Source organism: Eulemur rufifrons, chromosome 8, assembly GCF_041146395.1.
Source record: "Eulemur rufifrons isolate Redbay chromosome 8, OSU_ERuf_1, whole genome shotgun sequence".
In the NCBI taxonomy this organism is placed as follows: Eukaryota; Metazoa; Chordata; class Mammalia; order Primates; family Lemuridae; genus Eulemur; species Eulemur rufifrons.
The window spans coordinates 100187080-100210822 of record NC_090990.1 but is presented as its reverse complement, the minus strand read 5'-3'; the positions used below and the strand labels follow the sequence as shown (position 1 = coordinate 100210822).

At 39.1% G+C, this 23743-nt stretch overlaps 2 protein-coding genes and 1 pseudogene across 3 annotated transcripts in view; 2 read left to right on the top strand and 1 right to left on the bottom strand.

The window, feature by feature from the left end:
• The window catches only part of ASH1L (ASH1 like histone lysine methyltransferase), a 189274-nt gene extending 182305 nt beyond the window's left edge, over positions 1-6969 (bottom strand). For both annotated transcript variants that reach the window (XM_069480458.1, XM_069480459.1), the window contains exon 1: positions 6338-6969. The gene's annotated coding sequence lies outside the window, so the exon portion shown is untranslated. The remainder of the gene's footprint in view (positions 1-6337) is intronic.
• Positions 6484-7602, top strand: LOC138390355 (uncharacterized; annotated as a pseudogene).
• DAP3 (death associated protein 3) overlaps positions 7449-23743 on the top strand; it is a 34999-nt gene continuing 18704 nt past the window's right edge. Inside the window, exons 1-2 of the mRNA XM_069480460.1 lie at positions 7449-7495; positions 21938-21991. Coding sequence (XP_069336561.1) covers positions 21950-21991 — 42 coding nt within the window. The 5' untranslated portion in view covers positions 7449-7495; positions 21938-21949. The remainder of the gene's footprint in view (positions 7496-21937; positions 21992-23743) is intronic.

Genomic DNA, 23743 nt, shown 5'->3' with positions numbered 1-23743 from the left:
AACTCATTGTGGTTTAAAAAGTGATGGCTTTTTTCTTTGATTTTCTGCATCTAAGCCAGCAGTCCTCAACATTTTTGGCACCAGGGACAGGTCTCATGGAAGACAATTTTTCCATGGACAGACAGGGGTGGGGAGGGGGTGGGGCAGTAAAGCTGAGGTGAAGATGGGAGCAATGGGGAGTGGCCCGAGAGGTTGGGGATCGCAGATCTGAACATTAACTTCCCAACCTGTGTTAAATGAAATCTCTACTTATGTGAGATTTATATACTTCAAATACAAATCTTTGAAGACCTTTATACTATAATAATGTTTACCCAGTAATCATTATACATGATTGATTCACGCGGCACTCCCCCTCATTTTCTCAAATGTCAGACTTATCAGTGTCTTCTTTCAAAGACAATCTTTTAAATTCTCTCCCTTCAGCCCTGTTAAGATTATGTCAGCAAATACTTAAACTCTGGAGCTTTCATTTTCAGCAGTGCTGAATTTAAGAAACTTCAGTTTAAGGAATGTCTCCTCTACATTTCAAAAATGTCATTTATACTAAGAAGTCATAATATAGCTACTTTATAATCTAACACGCTCTCCTCCTGCAGTCTTACGGCAAATAAAACTGTTTCAATGAGAAGAGTGGTATGTTATCAAGTGTGGAAAACAGATTGAACAAAATGTAGAACCAGAAGATTAAGTCACAGATTCATGACTTATTTACTGTGAGACTATAACACAAAATATAACAAAAGATAAGTTGATGAAACTTTCACTACTGATGGAATTCACATTCATCTGAGCTATAATTATCAGCCTTTTGTAGAAGGAAAGAATATATATCTAAATTCTACTTTATTAAAACCACTTAAAATCTATAAACTCTGATTCATCTACATAACTTAATAGTAAGTATACTTTATTTTTCTATAATGTTTTTACTCATGATAATCATGCTCTGTGACATGGTTCATATTTAGGTATGCAACATAAGCAATGGTATGGATTTTCAAATGTCCACGCAGAATGCCCACAATTAGAATTTCAAAGTTCAAAACAATGTACGTTTCATTCTCTTAAATAGCAGGCTGATTTTAGACCAATTTCAGCTCCTGTACAACATCACCAGGGTCATTTAATTTCTTTGTGGTGACTAGATCCCATGACACAATCAAAAGAAACTAAAAACTAGAAGATGTTTTCAGCATCTTGTCACTCACTATGACTAAAGAAACACAAACTGTAGGAAAGAAACATTTTATTTCTCTCTTGTACATTTGGAAAAAGCTGATAAGCTTTTCTAACATAAGAACTATTCTATATTTTTCAATGCCAACATATAAAGCAGGGATATGAATTTCTATTCACCTCATTTCTTCTTAGATGGCAGAAGGAATTCCTTATTGACAAGTAATATAGATTAGAAGTAGCTGGTATAAGTAGCTTAGCTCCAACTATCGTTGATACTTTAAAAGTTATATAAACCAGCCCGGTGGGGTGGCTCATGCCTATAATCTTAATATTTTGGAAGGCTGAGGCGGGAGGATCACTGAGGCCAGGAGTTCAAGACCAGCCTGAGCAAGAGTGAGACTGCATCTGTAAAAAATATAAAAAAATTAGCCCAGTGTGATGGCACACACCTGTGGCCCCAGTAACTCGGGAGGCTGAGGCAGGAGGAGCCCAGGAGTTTAAGGCTGCAGTGAGCTTATCAAGGCCACTGTACTCCAGCCTGGGCAACAGAGCAAAACCCTGTCTCAAAAAAAAAAGTTTTATAAACCAAGTATGGAGAAATAATTCCTCACTTAAGAGTGAAAAGAATGTATATGTTTAAGTATGTATGAATGAAATGATATAGCATGAAGGTACACTTCAAAATAAGCAGGGAAGAAAAGGACAGAGGCTAGTAGATGCTAAATAGTGTGACATCTGTTGAAACTAGATGTTGAGTACATGAGGGCTATCATTATACTATTCTCATTATTTCTGTATATGTTTGAAATCTGCATATTTCAAACATCTGAAAAGCCAAGCATGGCGGCACATGCCTGTAGTCCCAGCTTGGGGAAGCTGAGATAGGAGGATGGCTTGAGCCCAGGAATTTGAGTCCAGCCTGGGTAACATAGAGAGACCCCAGCTCTAGAAATAAATAAATAAATAATCAAGTAATACTAAAAGTAAAATTTCATAGATTCTTTAAATATGAAAAAGTTAGATGTTCAAAGAAGGAAATACAACTCTGAAACAGCAATAAGATTATTAGTTAAATTTCTGTCATCACTTGAAGCCTTAATTTTTAAATTATTTTGGGTCAACATCACAGTCTGCCACTAACACCCCCAGTGAGGCAGTCACTAAAAAAGTGATTTCTAAAACATTGAAACATAAGATTGACAGTTACTAAGGTGACAAATAACAAGCAAGAAAATCTAATCTCTTCATATAAAAGAATGTAAGGACAAAATATTACCACAACTAATTTTAAGGAAAATGATAAAAGAAACTAGCAACATCTCATAACCAAAGAAAAATAAGCTAGTTGTATTTCCCTTTCTTGTGGCAGCCAGGTTTAAGATATCTCATGCTGCTAGAAAGGTTAGCACAAAGCAGATTACACAAGAGATTATAGTTAGGCTGTATATTACCTTTAAAAGACTCATACCAATACACATAACTCAAACAGCAATACGAAATTACTTTAACAAACTATAGAAATGATCCCTGAAAGTATAGTCATTTTTAATGGAGACCAGCTCCACCAGTCTTACACACATGGTAAGACTTCTCCACCATGTGCTGGCAGATCATCTTGGGCAGGAATGAAGGTGGCCAATTCTCCATTAATAAGGCATGGAGGAAAACTTAGAATAATGCCTCAAGTGGTATTATTAATACTGTAAAGACATAGTACCTAGTAAGATATTGGGAAGCTATGTTCTGTGGTGTATTTCAGAATACAACTTAAGAATAGGACATCAAAATCCTTTTCCATTGACCCTGAAAGATCCTGATTCATTTTCTGTGGTTACTCAAGAATTTTTTAAATTGTTAAGTATCTGACACATATTAAGAGACTCTATAGATATGCAAGCACATTATATATATATATACACACATTATACACGCATACATAGCATATATATGAAAAAAACATACCATAAACCTACTACTCATTAAAAATTGGAGAAAATATTAAACTGTTCATAAATTTACATACCATTCTTATACAGGGGCCATGCCAATACAGAAAAGAGACAATCAGACCACTTTTCATAAGATCTCTCCATTATCTTACTGAATTCTGTAATCTGTCCTATTAAAACACCTTTCTAAATTTCTTGCTCTTTTAAAAATGCAGTAATAATTAATTTCCAGTACTAGATTCATGGGTAGCCTGTCAAATAGCTACTAGATTTTACTCCACAAGAGTTTTCTAGATGGATGTATACCCCAAAATGACATTAAGACCTTTTTATATAAACTCACTATAGAAATATATATCAAAACAAAACAAGGAATACAAACGATGCTTGCCTCCTTTCCAAACCAACAGTTCTTTTATCCAAAAACATCAGATGCTACCAAAATACATTTTTTAACTAGAAAGTTGCATAGAGTGTGAACACTTTATACTCATTCCTAAGAATAAGTAATGACAAAAACTCTTTGCAATTAACTAATGAAATTTCAACTTCTAGGAATATGCTTTCCTCCTTGTCCTTTTGAGAGCCCCCAACATACAATTCATAGATTCAAATGGATTAGAATCTCTTCAAAGACACAGGCCATATATTATTCATCCACTATTCATCATTGTGTCCCCTGCATAGGATTAACTCAATGTTTGTTACAACTAAGTTAAACTCTAAGAACTGAGGTTTGAACTATCTCAGTCCCAACGCAAAACTGGAAAAAGATAAGCCTACTTCTCAAGAGTTTGAGAATAAAAAGATACTAAAAAAAGGAATAAAGCCATAGATACTTGCATTACATTATATTCCTTTATCACCTAACTCAGAAGTGGTGTACTAACTGCAGAAATAAGTTTGGGAAGAATAAAAAGAATAAATAAAAAACCTGGATCCTAAAGTTCTCTGTCAACATGCTCAAATACTATCATAGAATCTTTCACCTTAAACTCATACCAACATCTCTACATCCTAAATAAAACTTAAAAACAAAAGGCTTTCAAATGAGACCTAATATAAATTGATTCTATTTCATTACAGTTTAAGTTTCTGAAATTGTATGCATAAATCATGTGATTGTGCTTATGTTCATTTTCTAATGTGAGAGCCCAGTGTCTTTCCTCAGATTCTCAGAAGGATAAGCAACCCCAAAAACCTTTAAGAACCATTAATCTAGCATATCAAGAAACATTCCACTTTCCAGAGGAATACAGTTAAGTTGGCTTAGTTCATGCATTCTTCCTTCATATTCATAGAGGGGATCTTTACTATAAAATTAGTCTTTCGAAGAATTCCTTCAGCCCAGCCAAGAAGTTCCAATATCCACAAATACATATATCAACAAATCCCATATCCCAGAAACAGTTTACTCATAAATGCACCCCCCTAAAAAAAAGACAGAGAATGCACAATCTATCATAAAACAGCCACTCTGTTAGATTCTTAAATACTCTTGTATCCTTCCATATTGAAGTCTCTGGAAGACCTAACTTTCCTCCAAACTGTAAAGACTTTTAATGAAGGTTTTCTGGTTTTAATTCCACACTGCCTTATCTGCCTCACTCAACTTAATACACACTACTGGTAAGACAATTCCCCTCATATATACCCAGGATATTTATAGGAACACTCTGATTATTCTCACCCCAAGGCAAGGATCATTTATTGAACAGGCAGTCAATAAATATTTGTTGAATGAATGAAAAAGGATCCTTCCTCCAATAGATTTAAATTAAAGTTAAGCCATCAGCAGACATGCAGCTGCTCTGGTACAAGTTAAGCTGTGAAAGCATTCCCTCCCTCTCAAACATAACAAGCTACAGTGTCAGAAATGCTCTGCTTCCTCCACAAACACAAGATAATATAGTTATGGACATCCATTCTACAGGTCACACTGGCCAAAGAAAACATGCATTCCATATACATGTCTCTCACAGTTGGTCTCTTCCAAATATAATCCAACTAGTAATATGTGCCCCTATCTTTCCAATATGCCCGGATTTGCCAACAAACACCTCCTGAGATGCCTTGGTACGGTGAATATACTACTGTATTGGTAGTCAAAATATTTGTTATGGTCCCAACTTTGTCACCAATTTAACTTGTGACCTTGGAAAAGTTATCTCTTCATGCCTCAGTTTCCTATTTTGTAAAATGTGAGAAAATATCCTACCATTTTCACAGAGATTTAAGAGCACAAAGAAACTGAAAGAGCATTTGTATTACAAAGTGTATATAAACCTATGTCAACGAAAAAGACCACCCATTCTTTAAAGCCTTGTAGCAATTACTGTTAAAGATGTTCGGGGCCTTCACATTTACACAATTCACTCTCTTCAAAGGCACAAATCATTCTTAAGACCACAACTGGCTATGCCAAGTTTCTCCCCTCCCTGATCCCACACACAAATGTTATATAGAATACTACCATTACTGTTCTTTCCCAACAAGTAACTAGATGTTCCCAAGCCCTAAAATACACACACGTATCAACCTGCAGGGAACACCCCAATACTTATTTAAAAAATAAGCTAACTTACAAGGGAAACTCCATTACACTTATACAAATACAAGCAAACTCTTCCGGAACACTTTCCATCCTTGCATACACACACAAACACAGCCGCTATACACCAACAGACCATCTGTCTCCTAAACCAAAAACATGTCTTTCCATGTACAAACTAACCAGTTACATTTATTAAACTTGTAACACTGAAATCATTCTGTTGTTCCTACATAGCGTTCAACGTGTCAGGGACACCACAGACCTTGTCATACAGGTGAACTATCCTCTGACCGTTTCCCTTACCACTCTTACCCCGTAAACAGACACAAACCGGACTATGGGGGAGGCTCCGATCATGCCTATATACACAAACTAATCTGTCAGGGGCACAGCCGACTCCGCCTCCGCTCGCTTACTTTCCAGCCCCCTCCCCCAAGCCAGGAGTCCGCTTGTCAGGGACACCCCTTCACCCCCGCCTGGAGGGACTTCCCGGTAAGCTTAGGATCCCCTTCCCTACTCTCCCCTCCCCCATCTTACCACCGATCCCCCGAAGGTCCAGGTCCGGGAGATGACAGTAGCTCCCAGGAAGCCAAGGGCTGAATCGCTGAGAGAGTACTTAGGCCTAGAGGCCTGCCCAAACCGTTCTACTCACCGTGTCAGAGGCCGAGGCCGAGAGCGATGAGAGTGCAGGGAAGTAGGGAAGAGGGGGTGGCCGCCAGGCTCCTCCGCTTCCCTTGGTCCACGGCGGATCCCTCCCGCTTGTCAGGAGGCGGCCAGCGGGTAAGCGGACTGGCGGAAATGCGAGAGAGGAGAAGGGAAAGGTGTAGGGCTAAAGGGGGAAACTGAGAGGAGGCGGGTCCCACAACCGAGACGGGAATCGTCTCCCCCTCCGCAAAGCGAACCCAAAATGGCGGCGGGAGCAGCGGCAGCGGCGGCAGAGCGGCGGCGGCAGCTCCTCGGGAGGGAGGGAGCGAAGGGCGCTTCGTGCCCCCCCACCTCCCACTCCTCCCTCTTCGCGTACTCCCCCACTGTCCCCCACACACACCCGACTCAGGCCGCGGAGCGCGCACGCCCGTCCGCACGCGTATGAATGTTTCTGGGCTCGTCGCTCGCTGCTCCCACCAACCACCACCTTCGGCCGCCCAGCTCCCGCGCGCCAGCCAGCCCGTACGCTCTCGCTCAGGGGCACCTCCTCGCGCGGTCCCCACTCCCCCCTCAGCCCCTGTCAAGCCGGCTCGGGCACAGGCCCTCACGCGTACCTTCAGCAGCGCGAGCCCGAGCCTCCTCCTCCTCCTCCACCTCCTCTTCTTTCCTCCCCCCGTTCCCCGCCCCCACGGCCACCAACCGCCGCCACGGCCGCCGCCGCCGCCTCCTCCTCCTCCTCCACCAGCCCCCCCCCAACCCTCCACCTCCTCGCGCGTGCGCCTCCCACAATCCCCCCCGCTAGACTGTTCCATTCCCTTTGGCTGCAGGGGCGAGGGAGAAAAGGACAGGCAAAAGCGGACAGAGCTTGCTGTTATGACTGCAATTACCAGAGTGGAGAGCAGAGACCTAGGACAACCTATCTCCCTAGGCTCCTCGCTGCGGCGCTGAGGCTAGTCTCCCTCCTCGTCCTCCGCGAGGCCGCGGTGAGCAGGTCTGCCTAGCGCCCCTCTGCTGGCCGGTGGTTGGAGGCCGCGGCGGCTGCGCGTTGAGTTCTTCCTGCCGAACCACCCGAGCTTTCCTTGCAGTTGCGGAACGGACGCCTTGAAGTCTTCCTCTGTCAGTGTCTGCCGGTCATCACGTCAGGAGAGCTCGTCCTCGACTCACGGTGAGGAAATGGACCTGCACGGGGTTTGGACCTATAGGGGAAAGGAGCAGTACTGCGAGCCTCCAGGAGGTAGGGAGCGAGGCCAGCAGGACTGGCGCCCTTCCTAAGGGGCTTCCTCCCGGGTTCTCAGTTGTCAGCCCGGGTCCTACGGAAGAACCAGCGTGGTGGTTTGCTTCTTGTTGTGAGCCCAGCTCAGATTTCTCGAATTTCATACGCGATAGTATTTTTTGGCCCTTTAATGTCTTTAGGCAGCCTGATGTTAGAAGATGAAGAAACCATGTATTTTTAATTCAGTTCTGGATTCGGTCTCCCATGTCTTGTATGTCCTTCAGCAAGTTATTTCCTTATCAAAAACTGTATATAAAAATTAGTCAACTCCAAATATGCCTTCAGGGTTGATGTATGAAATAATAAGATAAAGTAAAGTAGAATTAGCTCGTAGGCATAAAGTACAGAATATTATGCTATCATTTACAGTAGTTGATAAGGTTTGTGGGTGTAATTGGTAATTTGTATTCTATCCTTCCAAATCGTTAATAAAACAGTGCAAATCTAGGTCTATCAGATTTCTGTGGCTACTAAATACTTGTTTTTCGAAACTCTTTCCTGACAGTTGATGATTCAATTCAGGAAAACTATGGACTATTAGAATCAACAGATAATTCCAAAGTTTATTTAATCTAGTAGTTTTTACTTTCACCCAAAGGGTAAAGTAGAATAAATTAGGAGAAGGATCTACATGGGTTTCCCTTTCTGTCACATATGTGGTCCTAGGGATCCAGTAAATAATTCGAAAATTGCCATAGTAGATTGATATCAAAAGCCTATTCAAGCTCTAAAATTCAAGTAGACAGTCCTAAATTTCCCCCTTACAATATATGGGTTAAGTTTTATTTGCTTGTTTTGTTTTTTCACAGTAAAGAGGAAATCAGCCTTAATTACCCCATTATAAGTTTACTTTTCCTAACCAAGTCCCAATATTTTCATAGAGCCCACTTAGGTTTACACTGAGCTTTCTTTAATTGCTTCATGCATGCAAGTGTGTTACGCTACCAACAAGTGTATTTGAGGGCGAGGACCATGTCTAACATTTTATGTACGTGCTTTCACACTCTAGTGCAAAGCAAGTCATGGAAATATTGAAATGAATGTTAGAGTCTTAAAATATCAGAAAAGAAATAGAAATAACATTTGTGGAATACTGTACCAGGAGAACATAAGTTCTTTTCTTTTCTTTTTTCTTTTTTTTTTTTTTTTTTGAGACAGAGTCTTGCTCTGTTGCCCTGGCTAGAGTGCCGTGGCATCAGCCTAGCTCACAGCAACCTCAAACTCCTGGGCTTAAGCAACCCTTCTGCCTCAGCCTCCCAAGTAGCTGGGACTACAGGCATGTGCCACCATGCCCAGCTAATTTTTTCTATTTATATTTTTAGTTGTCCAGATCATTTCTTTTTATTTTTAGTAGAGGTGGGGTCTCACTCTTGCTCAGGCTGGTCTCAAACTCCTGACCTTCAGCGATCCTCCCACCTCAGCCTCCCAGAGTGCTAGGATTACAGGCGTGAGCCACCAGGCCGGCCAGAACATGAGTTCTTGTTTAATCTTTATAGTAAACAACACTTTGAGATAGATAATCATACCCCCATTTTACAGAAGAGAAACCCGAGGCCCAGATAAGTCTAGTAACTTGATCTTTAGACTCTAGTTTGCCTGTGTCTTAAAAACCTAATTTTTTTCACTATACCACATTGCCTTCATAGTAAAATTTCTCATCAGTAGCATGATTGCCTATACTTCAAATAAAAAATACTTTTAATGGAATTTCATTACACCAGTATACAAAGAAAGTTACTATGGTCTCTGCATTCAAGTAGCTTTTAATAACTACACCGATTCATAAATTGTCATCTAAGTGTAGGTAAATAAGATAGTGTTCTGTTTTTTTGTGTATGCCCCAGAGCCTACCAGAGACTAAAATATAGTAAGTGCTCACTAAAGTGACCTCACTGAATGAATGAGCCCTGAATTATTTGAACCAACACAGATATGAAAAACAGAATACTGGTTTCCCCAAAAGTGTCCATGTCCTAATCCCTGGGACCTGTGAATATGTTGTTACATAACAAGAGAGAAATAAGGATGCAGCTGGAATTAAGTTGCTAATCACCTGACTTGAAATAAGGAAATTATCCTATATTGTCCAGCTAGGCCCATTGTAATTACAAGAGTCCTTAAAAGATGGAAGAGGGACACAGAAGAGTCAGTGTCAGCGTAATGCAATGCAAGAAAAACTCCAACCAGCCATTGCAGATTTTGAAGATGAAAGGGAGCCATGAGCCAAGCAGCGTCTAGAAGCTAGGAAAGACAAGAAAAGAGACTCCAGGAGCCTCCAAAAAGAAATGCAACCCTGCTGACACTTTGATTTCAGATTTCTGAACTATAGAACTATAAGATTATAAATTTTTGTTGTTTTACAGCACTAAGTTTGTGATAATTTGTTATAGTAGCAATAGGAAACTAATACCTAAGAGGACCCAAACCATGGCCAATCTCCAAAGTAGTCTGCCTTGGATTGTGGTTTTGTGCTTTAATTCAAATGAGGGTGTGGTTTAACTCAATATTGTCTTCAAGCAAAGTGATAGACACTCAACAAAGCTGCCTAGATGTCCAATATTTCCTTACTGCTCTGCTTCTCCTGACATCAGTCCTTAAGCTGTACATAGACAGCTAGACTCTTACATTGCTATGTTGCAACAGTTTACCTGAGCTGCCCTCAGAATTTCCCACCTGAGTAGAAGTAATTAAACACTTATTTCATGATGCTTCCTTGCTGGGAAGTTGTCTAAATGCAATATAAACAGGGAATGCTCTTTAATATAAACTGTTTTCCCCACACACCAGTCATCCTTTATTGGGCATTAATAAGTAGAATATGAAAGGGTCCAGGCTCACACCTATAATCTTAGCACTTTGGGAGGCCAAGGCAGAAGGATTGCTTGAGGTTAGAAGTTCCAGACCAGCCTGAGCAACATAGTGAGACACTCTTTCTACAAAAAAAATAGAAAAATTGGCAGGATGTGGTGGCACTTGCCTGTAGTCCCAGCTACTTGGGAGGCTGAAGCAGGAAGATTGCTTGAGCTTAGGAGTGTGAGGTTGCAGTGAGCTATGATGAGCCACTGCCCTCATACCTGGGCAACAAAGTGAGACCCTGTCTCCAAAAAAAAAGAAAGAAAGACTATGAAAGGGTTCAGCAATGATCGAATGTCTTCATGAAGGGGTGCCAGGCCAAGGAAGTCACAGTCTGGAATGTAGAGTGTAACCTCCACACTGGCCTTGCTTCCATTGGCACTCCTATAGCTGCTCATGTTTGAATTTCTTATAAGAAAGGCAATAGCTAGCTGGGCCCGGTGGCTCATGCCTGTAGTCGCAGCACTTTTGGAGATTGAGGTGGGAAGATTGCTTGAGGCCGGGGGTTCCAGACCAGCCTGATCAACATAGTGAGGCCCCTTCTCTACAAAAAGTAAAACGATAAAAAACATTAGCCCGGTGTGGTGGCACCTGTAATCCTAGCTGACTTGGGAGGCTGAGACAGGAGGCTTACTGAACCCAGGAGTTTAAGGCTGCAGTGAGCTATAACTGGGCCACTGCACTCCAACCTTGGTGACAGAGTGAGACCCTGTCTCTTAAAAAAAAAGAAAGAAAGAAAGGCAGAAGCTGCAAAGCACATGAACTGCCAACACCGTAGAAGTCCCATTGAAGCTCCCTTTCATTTATGTATTTGTAATACCTGTAGTAACCTCTTTGAAACGCTGCAACAGTGTCTTTAGAGGTGAAATCCCACATTAATATCTAGTTTGGCAGCTCCCCTAGTTTGACATCGATGAGTTTCTTCTCCTTCACTGGTACAGCTGATGCCATATTGGGGTCCTGGTCTGATGTAAACTTATAAAAGAGGTTTCAAATGTTAAAAGAATTTTTTTTAAGATAAAATTTATTGGAATATGGTCAGGATTGACAAATTATAGGTAAATGCTATATAAACATAATGGTTTATAAATAATTTTTTATTTAACAAGGGAAGATCTTTGAGATTTTTGTTTGGCTACAGATTGAGTATTCTTTATCCAAATGCTTGAGACTAGAAATGCTTTGGATTTTGGATCTTTATCAGATTTTGGAATATTTGCATTATATTTACTGGTTGAACATCCCAGATTTTAAAATCTGAAATGTTCCAATGGGTATTTCCTTTGAATGTTACATCTGCGCTCAAAAGTTTTGGATTTTGTAGCATTTCAGATTTGGGATGCCTGTACCAAGACTTTAAACTCATGCTTTAGATGATTGCTTTTTAGCAAAATAGAAATATACACTCCAGACTGCCTGAATTCAAAGCCCAGCTCTTCTACTTGGTAACTATGTAAACTTAGAGACTTAGTAGTAGTAATAAATTAATATTTACAAGTTATTTAATCCCTATAACAATCCTATATTTAGATACTATCATTATCTCCGTTTTACAAATGAGGAAACAGACACACAAAATTTAAGTAATTTGCTCAAGGTCACACAACTATTAAGTGGAAGAGTTAGATTTCAAATCCCAGCAATTAGATTCTAGAGCCCATGCTTTTAACCATTTTGCTATAATTGCCTCTCTGTTTCCTTGTCTATAAATGGGAGCTTATAGTACAATCACGTGTCACCTGATAGGGATTCGTTCTGCAAAATGCGTCCTTAGGCGATTTTGTACTTGTGCAATCATGGTAGAGTGTACTTACACAAATGTAGATGGGTTAGCCTACTACACACCTAGGCTATATGGTTATAGCCTGTTACTCCTAGGCTATAAATCTGTACAGCATGTTACCTGTGCTAATACTGTAGGCAGTGATAGCACAATGGTATTTGTGTATCTAAACGTAGAAGAGGCAGGGTAAAAATTCAGTATTGTTATCTTATGGTCCATAAGATATGTGGCACATGACTATACCTACTTTATAGTAGTATTTTGAAGACAAAATGAGTTAATGCACATGAAGCACTTGTAACAGTGACTGGCACATAAGAAGTGTTCAGTAAATGTTAGCTTTTGTTATCTTAGTTACTTGAGTTTTTTGGAACCCTAGGTTTTTTCTAATGTGCTTGAAGAGGTAGAGGAAAGGGGAAGCCAAAGCAGATGTTCCCTACTCCTGCCTTTACTAAGCACAACCTTTTTATCTGTTGGCATCATAAATTGCTCTTAGCTTGCTAGAAGTTTTATTATTAGAAAAAAAAAAAAAAAAGTTGCCGGGCGCGGTGGCTCACGCCTGTAATCCTAGCACTCTGGGAGGCCGAGGCGGGCGGATCGTTTGAGCTCAGGAGTTCGAGACCAGCCTGAGCAAGAGCGAGACCCTGTCTCTACTAAAAATAGAAAGAAATTATCTGGCCAACTAAAAATATATAGAAAAAATTAGCCGGGCATGGTGGTGCATGCCTGTAGTCCCAGCTACTCGGGAGGCTGAGGCAGTAGGATTGCTTGAGCCCAGGAGTTTGAGGTTGCTGTGAGCTAGTCTCAAAAAAAAAAAAAAAAAAGGCTGGAGACATACTGCTCTAGTTCAATGCCCTGTTTTACAGATAGAAAACTTGCACTCAAAAAGAAGGGACTTTTACAAGCTTATTACAGTGCCATTTTCTCCTGTAGAGATTATGTGAAAGTTACTCATATGAGAAACCAAATTATTTATCAGATATTCCCGAAATAGATTTAGGTATGTTGTTGAGGCTGGGAACCCACTGTTTTTAGTTTAGTTTTGTTTTTTTGAGAGAGGGTCTCACTCTGTCGCCCACGCTGGAGTGCAGTGGCACAATTATAGCTCACTGTAACCTTGAACTCCTAGGCTGAAGCTATCCTCCTGCCTCAGCACCCGGAGCAGCTAAGACTACAGGTGCTCCCTACCATGTCCAGCTAATTTTTTTTTATAGTTATGTTGCCCAGGCTGGTCTCAAGCGATCCTGCCGCCTTGGCCTCCCAGAATGCTAGGATTACAGGCATGAGCCACTGCACTGGGCCATAATTTCTGATTTAAAATTTTATCAAAACAGCTTTTAGTTCTCATAAATTAACTTTATTAAATAAATGTTAAAAACTGTAAACTTGTAAAAATTTTTTTCCATCATGAAAATATGCTGACTGAGCTTATAAAAATTTTTATGAATAAAATTTCAATAAACTGAAATAAATTTCAAAATTATTTAAATGAATTTATTATTAGCTAATATCAAAATCAACAAATAGCTGCATAATGAAGGCTTGAGCTTGCCTAGGAGGAAATATCTCAGTGATGAAGAATGTGGGCTTTTAAGTCCAATAACCATGTATGACATAGAAATATATATTTGGTCTCTGACCCTGATTCCTGACACAGAGCTCCTAAAACTCTTGTAATTTCCTGAATGATAGGGATGCTAGGAGCATCTTTCATTCTAGTATTTGGACTTTGACACAAATTTCATCTTATTATGTGGTCTTCCTGACACAGAGTTCCTAAACCCCTTGGAATTTTCTGAGATGAACATCTTTTGTTTCAGTGAGGCAACTCTTGATGGGCTTCTGAATAGCTTCAAGAAGGGAGCTAGTCGGCCGGGCGCAGTGGCTCACGCCTGTAATCCTAGCACTCTGGGAGGCCGAGGTGGGCGGATCGTTTGAGCTCAGGAGTTCGAGACCAGCCTGAGCAAGAGCGAGACCCCGTCTCTACTAAAAATAGAAAGAAATTATATGGACAGCTAAAAATATATATAGAAAAAAATTAGCCGGGCGTGGTGGTGCATGCCTGTAGTCCCAGCTACTTGGGAGGCTGAGACAGGAGGATTGCTTGAGCCCAGGAGTTTGAGGTTGCTGTGAGCTAGGCTGACGCCACGGCACTCACTCTAGCCTGGGCAACAGAGTGAGACTCTGTCTCAAAAAAAAAAAAAAAGAAGAAGAAGGGAGCTAGTCACCAGAAAGACCAAGCCATGAGTAGAAGGTTGGGATTTTCAGCCCCACCGCCCATCCTCTAGGGAGGGGAAATGGGCTAGAGATTGAATTAGCAATCAAGCATGCCTTCATGATGAAGCCTCCATAAAAATCTAAACTATGAGATTTAGAGAGCTTCTGGGCTGCTGAATGCATCCAGGTGCCAAGAACACACCCTGAATTCCATGGCAGCATAAGCTCCTGCACTCAGGACCCCTCTGGACCTCACCCTGTATACCTTTTCATCTGGGTGTTCATTTGTATACTTTATAATATCCTTTATAATAAACCAATAAATGTAAGTAAAATGTTTCCCTAAGTACTCTGGGTTATTTTAGCAAATTATTCAACTTGAAGAGGGGGTTGTGGGTATCCCCAATATGTAGCCAAGTCAGTGAGTAAGCTGAGGACCTATGACTTGTGATTGGCATCTGAAATGGGGGGGAGGGATGGGTCTGGTGGGCCTGAGCTCTTTATTTGTGGGATCCAAAGCTAACCTCAGATAGTGTCAGAATTGAACTGAATTGTAGGATACCCAGTTGGTATCCACACAGAATTGGAAAATTGCTTTGTGTGTAGAAAACCCACACATTTGGTGTCAGAAGTATTGGGAGGAAACAGTTTTTCCTTTACAATGTTTATATCCAAACTGGACCATATTCTAATTGTACAGTGGTTTCCACGTCAGTAAATTTGTGATTTTGTAGCTCCTTTCATAAAGAAGTAATTTCTACTTCCTGCCCCTTGTCAGGGTTGACCTAGAAGGGGCTGCGATAGAATGTGACAGAAGTGTTACTGTGCTGATTCTGAGCCTAAGTTTCAAGAGGTCTTAAATGTTTCCACTCTCTTGGGCCTTTGCCACCACTATGAAAACAAGTCCAGCTCATGCTGCTAGAGGATGACAGTGTGGAACAGAATCAATCATTGTAGGTGAGGCCAGCCTAGACCAGTTTAACAGAGATAGCCAAACGTGGCCCAGAGCAAATAAACTGACCAGCCAACCTAAAGCTGTAAACTTGTGAGCAGTAATAAATAGTTATTGTTTTAACCCACCGAGTTTTATGATATTTTTGTTATGTAGCAATAGCTGGTAACAGTGCTTCAAAGGATGCTATGATAATAAAATAGCATAAAGCATGTAATGTACACATAGCACATTGACATATTAATTGGTGAGTGTTAGCTGCTGCTACGGCTGTTCTTTTAATGTGGCAAAAAAGCAACATTTTAAAATAACAGCTTTGTTGAGATATCATTCACATACCATAAAATTCACCTTCTTTAAAATATATTCATAGAGTTGTGTAACTATTACCACTATTTTTAGAACATTTTTATCACCCCCAAAAGAATCCATTAGTAGTCACTCCCCATTTCTCCCTCTCCTATCCTCTTGCAACCACTAATCAATTATATGATTTCAAAGAAAATTCTGGACACATTTGAATACCTGTTCAAATCCTTTGCCGATCTTTGAATAGAGTTGTCTTTTTATTGCTAAGTTGTAAGAATTTTTCTTTATATAATATGGAGATAAGTTCTTTATCTGATATGTGACTTGTGACTTGCAAATATTTTCTTCCATTCTGAAAGTTGTCTTAACAGTTTCTTAATGGTACCCTTTGAAGCACAAGTTTTTTGCTCTTTTTGTTTTGGGAGGTTTTTTTTTAGACAGGATCTTGCTCTGTTACCCAGGCTAGAATGTAGTGGCATGATCATAGCTCACTGCAACTTTGAATTCCTGGGCGTAAGCAATTCTCCTGCCTCCATCTCAAGTAGCTGAGACTACAGGCACATGGCACCATACCTGGCTAATTTTTCCTTTCTTTCTTTTTTTTTTTTTTTTTTTTGAGATGGGGGTCTCACTATGTTGCCCAGGCTGATCTCAAACTCATAGGCTCAAGTGATCCTCCTGCTTTGGCCTGCCAAAGCACTGGAATTACAGGTTTGAGCCACCACACCTGACAAGTTTTTAATTTTGATGAACTCTACATATCTATTTTTTACTTTTATCATTGTGCTTTTGATATTATATCTAAAAACCATTGCAAAACTCAACGTCATAAAGATTTATTCTTATATTTTCTTCTAAAAGGTTTATAGTTTTAGCTCTTATATTTAGATCTATGATCTATTTTGAGTTCATTTTTGTGTATGATGTGAGTGAGGGGTCCATTTTCATTCTTTTGCATGTGAATATCCGATTGTCCCAGCACCATTTGGTTTTTTTCTTTCTTTTTTGTTTTATATTTATTCTTCCATAGGACTCTGCTTGATACCAACACCATATGTTGAAAAGACTGTTTATTGAATTGTCTTGACTTTCATGTTGAAAATCAATTGACCACGATGTAAGAGTTTATTTCTGAACTTTCATCTCAGTTCCATTGATCTAGAGACATATAGTTTAGACATACATGATCTATAGATGCATGCCAATACTACACTATCTTGATTACTGTACCTTTGTAGTAAGTTTTGAAATCAAGATACGTGAGCCCTCCAACTTAGTTCTTTTTTAAGATTGTTAGGGCTACTCTAGGTCTATTGCATTTCCATATGAAGTTTGAGATCGTCTTGACAATTTTGACCAAAAAGATTGATGAGATTTTTATATATATAGCAGTATATTTTTTCTTTTTTTCTTTTTTTTTATGAAAGGTCATTTCATCTTATGGCAGTATATATTTTAAAGGATTGGTGATATGTTCTCAGTATAAAGCAATAGTGTGATGGAGTTACAAAATAGTCACTCCTGGAAACAATAGCTAAAATTAGGGAAAGGATAGATCACACCTGAAAAGTATTGAGGTAATATCGAGAAGGGACTTCTGTTGCATAAAGATTGCTTTAAAAAACTGAAAACATTTACCCAGCAAAAGAAAAAACAAAGGGCATGATTACCTTCGATATTTGAAAGTTGTCACGTGGACGATGACTTGTAAAACCTAAGAGAAAGACTGAAACAGTAAATGGAAGCTACAAGGAGACATTTTACCTCATACTACTGAAAAATTTTTAGTAAAAGCTGTCTGAAAACCATATGGACTGCCTGTGAGTTCCCATCACTGGGAGTGTTTAGGCATCTGATGATTGACATTATAGCATATACAGTGGCTAATGGGAAAGGCTTTAGAGTCCAATATAAACTTCAATTCCAAAACTGCACTGTTTTAGGCTATATACCCTTGGAGTTATTTAATCTTGCCATACTTATTTTCACCTGGGGATAATAATGATTGTTGTGAGATAATTCCTATAAATTTTTTATTAGAGAGCCTATTTCTGAAAAATAGTAATTAATATTAAGATCAATGTAGCACTAATTTAGGTCTGAATTAATTCAGTTCTTAGACAAGGTCAGCTTAATCTTAAGAATCTGTGATTCTCTTCACACAAAAATATGTATGCAGATGTTCATATTTTCTTATTCATAATAGCCCAAAACTAGAAATAACCCTGATGTCCTTCAGTGGGTGAGTGGTTAAACAAACTGTAGCATAATACCATGGAATAGTACTCAGCAATTAAAGGAATAAACTGTTGATACATGCAACCTGGATTAATCTCCAGGAAATTACAGTGAGTGAACGAAACCTGTTTCAAAGGTTTATATCCAGTATGGTTTCATTTGTATAACATTCTTTGAATGATAATATTATAGGAATGGAAAACAGATTAGTGGCTATTAGGAATTAAGAAATGGCGGGGGGGGGGGAGGCACAAGTGAGGGAAGCTATAAAAGGGAAACATGAAGGATCCTTGAGTTAATACAGATTTTCTGGAGTTTTGGGGGGTTTTTTAGTTTTTTTACTTTTTATGAGACAGAGTCTTGCTTTGTTGCCTGGGCTAGAGTGCCATGGTGCCAGCCTAGCTCACAGCAACCTCAAACTCCTGGGCTCAGGCTATCCTCCTGCCTCAGCCTCCCGAGTAGCTGGGACTACAGGCACGCACCATCACACCCAGGCAAATTTTTCTATTTTTAGTAGAGACGAGTGTCTTGCTCTTGCTCAGGTTGGTCTCAAACTCCTGACCTCAAGCCATCTTCTCGCCTCAGCCTTCCAGGGTCCTAGGATTACAGGCATGAGCTACCCCACCCGGCTGATGTTCTGTATTTTGACTGTATCATTTTCAAATCCTGGTTGTGATATTGTACTATATTCTTAATTTTGAAAGCTGTTACCGTTGGGGAAACTGCATAAAGGGTACATAGAACATGAATTATTTCTTTAACTGAATTTGAATCTACAATTATCTCAAAATTAAAAATTTAATTGTTTAAAAAGGATTTAAAAAGGAACCTATATTTCTTATGACCACTGAAGTTTTAGCATATAGTCTCTGGGATACTGTTCTAAATTTGGTTCAGGCTTTTTCTGACATCCTTCTCAGGTTACATTTGGCCTGTCTAGGCAAGAATACATTTTTTTTAAGACAGCTCTAATGCTCTAACACTAGCTTAAAGGTTTCATCAGAATAGTGGCAGAGTTTTAAATACTATAGTGAGTAAATGTCCTTTCCAAATGCATTTGGAAAAGCCTCAAATGGTTTAAAGACTAAGGAAATTGTCACTGGGATTTGTTTGTTTTATCTATGTTTTAAATAAAGAATAAGGAAAGGCAGAAGCAGTACTTTTCTATCTTAGAATAGTAGGAGTAAGTATATAATGGGGAAAACCTCAGAATGTTGGCAATTGAACAATATTGGAGAAGGATTTTAATGATGTCTTTGAGGATTTTTTTCATTTTTGCTTCCTACCTGCCTTGAGATAATTATCATTCATCTTTTATTTTTACCATCAGTCATTTTTCACAGGAAACCTGTCCCTTACCTACCTTCCAGTTATAAGCAAACTTGTGCTCTGCAGAGAAGTATTCAAAGGACATGAAAAGACTGAAAGCAGAATCCATACCAAATTTTCATGGTATTAGTGGCTTTTGACCTTTTATCTTGTAGAGCCCTGATATGTATATAGCCTGGAAAATAAAATGAGCAAACATTTCTCACTTTTGGCATTCATTTGGCTTATCGATAGATTTTTTTTTCTGCTTATAGATAGGTATTTTAAATGCCATTGAAAATGTGGTTTGGTCTAGGTTATCTGCCTCAGGATCAGACCTTTGAGATTCCTCCCTTCCCTCGACCCCCCCACCCCCCCCCCGCTTTAAAATTATCTTGTTCTTATATAGGGATATATAGGTATATATAATATATGTCTTTACCTTAAAGTTTACCTTAAAAAGTACTGAGGAAATACAGAAGAATTTTAAGCAAGGCTTCATTGGAAAAAATGCGTTAGAGATCTTCAAGGCTGAAGGCTGGTAGATCATTTGTTGTAATTTGGGTATAGGATGATAGTGTTCTAAAATGGAAAGCTTATTACATTTTCCTGACCATCACTTCCCATACTGTCTGTAACATAGAATAATAACCCCAGTATCCATAGGCAGACCTATGGGAAGAAGTAGCCTCTAGGCTATGTCACCCATTCTTTCCTCTGCAAGACCCAGTCTCCCTCCAGAGCCCATAGCTCTTCAATAGTAGTGGTTGTGCCAGGGAGCATTGGGAAGATCTGGGGAGGAGGGTTGGGCAGGTCAGATACTATTTATTGGAGTGACATTGCACTCCAGCAAAGGAGCCCTGGAATTCCATAGGTAAAAGGGAGGCAGGCCGGTAGAGACCATTCCAATCTTGTTCACCACTGTATACTCTGTAGTGCGGGCATATGAAGCACATCACATATTTCTTGTTTTTTTTTTTTTTGAGACAGAGTCTCACTTTGTTGCCCAGGCTAGAGTGAGTGCCATGGCGTCAGCCTAGCTCACAGCAACCTCAAACTCCTGGGCTCAAGCGATCCTACTGCCTCAGCCTCCCAAGTAGCTGGGACTACAGGCACGCGCCACCATGCCCGGCTAATTTTTTCTATATATATATTTTAGTTGTCCATATAATTTCTTTCTATTTTTAGTAGAGACGGGGTCTCGCTCTTGCTCAGGCTGGTCTCGAACTCCTGACCTTGAGCGATCCACCCGCCTCGGCCTCCCAGAGTGCTAGGATTACAGGCGTGAGCCACCGCGCTGGGCCAGATCACATATTTCTTGAATGACTGAACTAAGGAATGCATTTGGTATCTTTATTAAAAAGTAAACTTGAAAACTAAAAGGAGTTGAATTTCTAAAGAGTTTATGTGATTCTCTTGACTGTTCTATAAGTTCCATTAGGTCTCCAACTATAACAGTTTGTTCACCATTCTATTCCCAGGACCTGGCACACAGTAGTTACTCAGTAACTGTTAGGTTAAATGTGTGCAATTCTGTTGTTGTTAACTGTTGTTGCTTTAAAGATTTTGCTTATAAGAAAAGTGAGTGGGATAGCCAAAATGAAGTAATGACCTAGAGATTTAATTTAGTTATTCTGTCACTACTAGATGTTGAGAGTTACATTTAAGTATTTTAAACTTCTTTTAGCTCCCAAAAGTTTCAGGTTCTTAAATTAAATATTTCTAACATACAAAAGAATGAATATAACACATGTGGTATAAAAATAATAAAACAAATACTCATGTATCCATTATCTGGTGTTAGATCATTATGAATTTCTTTATGTGCTCTACCCCAGTCTTTTCTCTTTCCTTCTTCCCTAAGAGTGACCATTATTCTAAATGTTGTTCTTACCATTCTCTTGCCTTTTTATTTGCGTTTTATTACATATATATGTGTGTGTATCCTCCAAATAATGAAGTTTTTTGTTTTGAATTTTATATAAATTATATGATACTAGATGTGATACTTTTCATTCAGTATTAATTTTTAGGCTGATCCATGTCAATGCATGTAACAGTGTTTTATTCTTTTTTATTGCTTTATTCCGTTCTATGACTATATCTCTATCTATTGGTCTATCAGTGGACATTTGGACTTTTGTTAGTTTTTTGATAATTCATACTCTACGATTATGAACATTCTGATATATATTTCCCAGTATACATGTATAAGTGTTTTTCTAGAATAAGGAGTCTACCAAAGAGTAGACTATCTGGGTCATAGGCTTATGCATTCAACTTTGCAAAGATAATGCCAAATTTGTTTTCCAAGATAATTGTATTTACACTCCCATTCACAGTGTATGAAAGTTTCCAATGTTTCATAGCCTCTTTAACATTTGCTATTGTCTCATTTTTCACTTTTTCCCAATATGCTAGTTGTGAATTGTATCTCATTGGCATGGTTTTAATTTGTATTTCCCGGATTTGTGATGAGGTGGAAAATCTTTTCATGAGTTTACTAGCCAGTTGTGTTTCCTTTTCTGTGAAATGCCTGTTCATGGCTTTAGCTCATTGCTTTTTGTCAGTTTGTAGGCATTCTTTATATGTTCTGGATATTAATCTATTATCAGTTTTACATGCTACAAATATCTTTTCCCATTTGTGGCTTACCTTCTCTCTCTTTTTTAAGAGTACAAGGACTATGCTGAAAGGAATACCAAGGCTTATCTCCAGGGTCCATAAGGTAAGTCCAAACTGACTTTTATGCAAACTGCCTTTAGGTGAATTTCTTGTTTTTAGATGGATTTATTGTATCTAGAATTAAATGCTCTGGAGAACTTCTGCTAACGAGTGCTTTATTTTACAAGTTTACACTAAAAAGAACAGTCACAATTCCGTTTCTCTACTCGTATACTTCACTCCCAGCTACCCTAAAAATCTTTATTTATTTTTTTATTTTTTTATTTTTTTTGTGTACCAGTCACACAAAACTAAATATCTTTAACTAATAGGTCTCTGTTGTGCTTAAGAATTTACCATGTGAAAGGAAAATTAACATTTTTCCAAAAAACATAAGTAAGTTTGACTGTAGTTATCTTTATTAACTTTTATTATTTCTCTAGTTGGATTATGATTATCTTTCCTCAGTGAATTATTTAAAAGAAAAATAAGTTGCTAATTTAGATCTTTAGCATCTGATAATAGAATAAAATAATAAAATTATATATGAAAAAGACCATTCTGTTGGTTTACTTCATTTTTTTCTTTTTTTTTTACCAAATAGATTTTCAGTACCTTCCATATGGCAGGTATTCAGAATTCTAAGATGACTCATTTCACTAATCATAGTTACTACTTTTTGGACATTCATTATGTGGCAGGTACTGTGCTAAGTGCTTTTCTTCCTCATGATCAACCCATGAAATAGATAGTATCCTTGTTTCACAGATGCAGAAATTTAAGATTAGAATGGCTTAGATACTTTACCTAAGGAAACAGGCTGTGAAGTTGCAAAGCCCCAACTAGATGCCAGGTCTGTATGACTTCAAAGCCTGTGGCCTGGCCGGGTGCAGTGGCTCACTCCTGTAATCCTAGCACTCTGGGAGGCTGAGGTGGGGAGGATTGCTTGAGGTGAGGGGTTTGAGACCAGCCTGAGCAAGAGCGAGACCCCATCTCTGCTAAAAAGAAAATTAGCCGAGTGTGGTGGCATGTGCCGGTAGAAGCATCACAGAGCCCAGAAGTTTGAGGTTGCTATGAGCTCTGATGACGCCACTGCACTCTAGCCAGGGAAACAGAGAGACTATGTCTCAAAAAAAAAAAAAAAAAAAAAAAAAGGCTGCAGCCTAACCACCGTACTATAGTACGGTGCATTTTATGGTCCATGTTCTTAAGTCCATAGGAAGTCTTCCCAGAGCTAAATCCTGAAGGATGAGAACTGAGCCAGAAAGACTTGGTTACTTTCATCTGATTATTTAATTACTGATTAGATTTCATAGGAAAGGAGCACTTCCTCCTGTCTGGTGTCCCCCTCCCCCCAGGGGTTCATGAAAAGCCTATGTACATAAGATAATGCATTATTATTATATAAAATGAATAAAAGCAAGAATCAAAAAAGAGGGGTGGATTCTGGCCTCAACTGATTATATTACAAGGTTAAAATTTCCTTATTCTTAATACCAGATGACAAGGACCTGAGGCGAGACTGTAGAAATATGTTGGTGAGAGGAGTTTTGTGGCTTTTTTAGTTTTGTTCAATTTGACCTTCTAGATTGGCCCATGAATGCTGTTCTTTCAGGAACCTCATGATGTTCTTTCTGGAACTGTGCAGAGGCAATTGTACATATGGTTGTTTTCCCTGGAAGTAAGAGACTAGCTGGATGATGCCATATATAACACTCTAAGAAGTAAGGATTCCATTTTGCGAGCTTTTAATTTGCTTCAAAAAAAGTATAACTGGCTGGTCTGAGTGCAGTGGTGTTTAGAACAAACTGATCAC